The sequence below is a fragment of the Rosa chinensis genome, chromosome 4 (assembly GCF_002994745.2).
Source record: "Rosa chinensis cultivar Old Blush chromosome 4, RchiOBHm-V2, whole genome shotgun sequence".
Taxonomy (NCBI): Eukaryota; Viridiplantae; Streptophyta; class Magnoliopsida; order Rosales; family Rosaceae; genus Rosa; species Rosa chinensis.
In genome coordinates this window covers 47,825,547-47,829,114 of record NC_037091.1, presented here as the reverse complement: position 1 = coordinate 47,829,114, position 3,568 = coordinate 47,825,547, and the positions used below count along the sequence as shown (strand labels likewise).

At 38.1% G+C, this 3,568-nt stretch overlaps 1 protein-coding gene across 1 annotated transcript; it reads right to left on the bottom strand.

Annotated features, from left to right (window-relative positions):
* Positions 1–2,115: 2,115 nt before the first annotated feature.
* LOC112197301 (probable indole-3-pyruvate monooxygenase YUCCA10) lies at positions 2,116–3,240 on the bottom strand. Its single transcript, XM_024337922.2, has 3 exons — positions 2,861–3,240; positions 2,409–2,531; positions 2,116–2,331 (listed from the first exon to the last, which is right to left on the bottom strand). Exons 1-3 carry the CDS (start codon positions 3,056–3,058, stop codon positions 2,131–2,133), a joined length of 522 nt encoding a protein of 173 aa, XP_024193690.1. The 5' UTR covers positions 3,059–3,240; the 3' UTR covers positions 2,116–2,130.
* Positions 3,241–3,568: the final 328 nt, after the last annotated feature.

Genomic DNA, 3,568 nt, shown 5'->3' with positions numbered 1-3,568 from the left:
CATTCCTGAAAGAGTTGAATTTCTTGAAGGTCCCCATAAATCAGAATGAATTAATTCAAAAGGCATTGTATTAGACTGAAAGTTAGAAGGATAACTAGACCTATGATTCTTGGCTAAAGCACAGGTTTCACAATGTAGACTAGAATCACTTATTCCCAAAAAAAGAGAAGGCATGGACTTCTTCATGACACCAAAGGATGGGTGACCCAAACAACGATGCCATAACCATAATTCATTCATCCGATCAGAACTCAATGTCAGGGCAACATGACCTTATGGACTTGATGGTGCTTGTGTCGGTCCTCTGTACATGCAATCCAAGTGAAACAGTCTCTCCCTCAAATCTCCCTTGCCAATTATCACCTGAGTACACAGATCCTGAAAGATAACATACATAGGATAAAAGGTGACAGAGCATTTGTTTTGTGTGTTTAATTGAGACACAGACAAAAGATGATGAGATAAAGAGGGTACATAGAGGACATTATAAAGAGTAATGGACTGTAACCTGGACTGACCCAATTCCTAAGACCGGAAAGGACTCACCATTGGCATTAGAAACATGTGTTATGGATGGGGAGGACAACGTGACAAAGAAAGACTTATCATAGGTCATATGATCAAACGCACCAGAATCAATTATCCATGTATTACTACCAGTAAAGCCAGAAACATTTAAAGCGACACCAATTTTACCTCGATTCTCCTGAGTTAGGGAAACATTACCCATAGTTTGATCTAGATCTTCCACATTATAGAAATTAGGTTCTTGCTCCTGCACCAGTTGGATTGCCGCCGTGCTTTTTTGACAATTGTTACTTCTTTTCCAACCAGGATTATTGGAGTTGAGTCTTAGCAACTTGGGGCATTGACTCTTGTAGTGGCCAACAGTTTTACAATAGTTGCAAGTCACCTGACTGTTGAATAACGAACTAAGGGACAAATATGCCATGCTTCTTCTTCAAGCAGCAACACAAACCACAAAATTTGACACGGCTAATGAAGGAGAGGCTGACAATAAAGTATTGCAAACTTTAGGGTTCTAGAGCAAAAGGAACAAAGGATGAAGACAAAGGACAAACTCTTAAAGAGTACAAAGACAAATTTGCAGCGGAAACAAACGAACAGATTCCAGACGGATCTCTGCTCTGATACCAAGTCAAACAGAACAAAGACAAAGGGAAAGTTTGGGAATTTCTGATGTATTGATCTTCTCCAAAGATGGAGTACATATACAAAGTATACACATTCCTAATAGGAAACTAATTACACCGTGATATTCTCTCCCTTAGCTACATAATATTATCCTTAACTATACAATCCTAATTATACTACAATTCTTACAATTATGGAGAGTGACTCACGCCAACATGAAGCCCTTACCCGGCCGCTGTTGAGAATATATATATCCCACATGGGAAAAATGGGACCTTGCCTATGAGCTTATAAGGGTTTGGGCCACTCCATCCATAGCCAATTGGTTTTGGATGTGAACCCCAGATTACTTTATCATGGTATCAAAGCGGGTTACCCACGTGTGCATGCCTAACGGCCACACGGGCTCCACGTCACCCAAAGTTGTCCACGTGTATGGCTTGAAAATTCGCCACACGTGCGGGGGCGTGTTGAGAATATATATATCCCACATGGGAAAAATGGGACCTTGCCTATGAGCTTATAAGGGTTTGGGCCACTCCATCCATTGCCAATTGGTTTTGGATGTGAACCCCAGATTACTTTATCAGCCGCTACAACCTTGCCCTTCAAAACACTTCAAAAAAGAAGAAATAAAGGTCGAGTTGCATGCGATTGGATGAAGAAAAAGGGAGGAGGAGCTTCAAGAAGGAAGAAAGAAAGGTCAAGTTGCAAGTGAATTGCACGAGGGAGAGAGGGAGAGATCGAATATTGCAGAAAACAGAAGGGAACACGTACGATCTCCGTACATGTAGTACCATAAACGTACATAAATAACAAGTTTAATAACACAAACAAACAAACTAGCAAAGCATACACACACACACACATCTCTATGGGGTTCAAGTAGTACATATAGTACCATACACAGATAACAAGTTTAATAACACAAACAAGCAAACTAGCAAAGCACATATATATCAGGTCCGAGCCGAGCTAAACCATTCTTGCAGCATAAGTGGATTTCTGTGCCATTACAAGCTGATAGATATCTTCAGCAACAGCCTTAGAATCCGACGAAATCCCTTGAATTCCTCTCCCTGTGAATCCAACACAGTAGACGCCCTTTTCTCCTTTCCAGTGGTTTGGATACTTGTTCTTAGGCTTGTCATCCTCATTAAAAATGAACTTATAATCCTACATAGTAACATTAAGATCTCTCACTAATACTGAATATATATATATATATATATATGTGTGTGTGTGTGTGTTACCTTGAGCCAGTTGTGCGCAACGCTTCGATAACCAGTTGCCAACACAATGGCATCGAAACGCTGGAGGGCACCATTTTTGAATTCCACAATATTGTTGTGTATCTTCTCTATTCCTGGGAAAACCTGGCAGTATATCTGAAGAACGTCACTGATAGATCATAAGGGTTTATATAATAAGGCCTTGAAATAAAAAAGTTTCTAAGGTCGAAGCCTGATTTTACAACAACTATAATTACAGCTAGTGCAGATTAAGTTTCATGCATGCAAGATCGATCACAACCAGAAAAGGTTTATTCTAACCCTAAGCAAAAAAGTCTACAAGTTCTAGTTTTACTCTGTTATAAAAGGTAGTCAAAACGTTAAACTAGTTAGTGTGGAGCAATGCATGAAGCTTTTTTTCATTAGTTGTTATTAAATATTTAAATATATGCGTATCAATTATGATTAAATACCTTAATCTTTTGGGAGCGAATTTTCTTGATAGTTCCACGATCGATTACCAGAGTCTTTCCAGTAAGTGTTTTGTAGAAAAAAGGGCCTTCAGCTGGTTGATGAATCCCATAGCTGGGCAGATCACTGTAGCTAAACATGGCAAGAAATGAAACGAACCTGTCTACCATATTCACCGGGAGGAAATTCAACAGTATCATCCCAATTCGTACAATTTCTCTGCTAAGTACATGAAGCCGCAAAATTATTCAATAACATCGGTATTCCATAATAAAAAATAAAAAAAATTTATGACCTTTCTTGAAAAAAGCAACCAATAAGTCATTTCACGGAAACCATATGACCAAGGTTTTGAAAACCCAATTTTTTTTTTTTTTTTATTTTGAAAAAATTACTATTGTTTGAGTGAAAGGCTAAGGGAATGCAATCTAATATTTGGAGGAAGAAAAAAAAAATATAAATTAAAACAGTTTGGAAAGAGAGAGAAACCCTATCTAGCTTCTCTACTTTATAAAATTAATTATTCCTTATTCTTATTTGTATGGTTAGAAAGAAGTCTCTTGCCATACACCAAGATCCTGTTGATCAAACTTTTCTCTTTGAAAGAAAACCATTTTGATGATATGAAAGAGAGCGAGTTGTATATAAACAAAAATAGATAAAGATCGAGATGTTACTTGGCTTCTAACAACAATGGATGCATGAGCTCC

Bases quoted from the DNA above. Each gene is read 5' to 3' on its own strand.
- LOC112197301 (XM_024337922.2), bottom strand. From the start codon at position 3,058: ATGATACTGTTGAATTTCCTCCCGGTGAATATGGTAGACAGGTTCGTT. The intron at 2,532-2,860 runs GTATTTAATCAT...ATATACTGCCAG, and splicing joins TTCGCTCCCAAAAGATTAAG to GTTTTCCCAGGAATAGAGAA. The intron at 2,332-2,408 runs GTAACACACACA...GTTACTATGTAG, and splicing joins TTGCGCACAACTGGCTCAAG to GATTATAAGTTCATTTTTAA.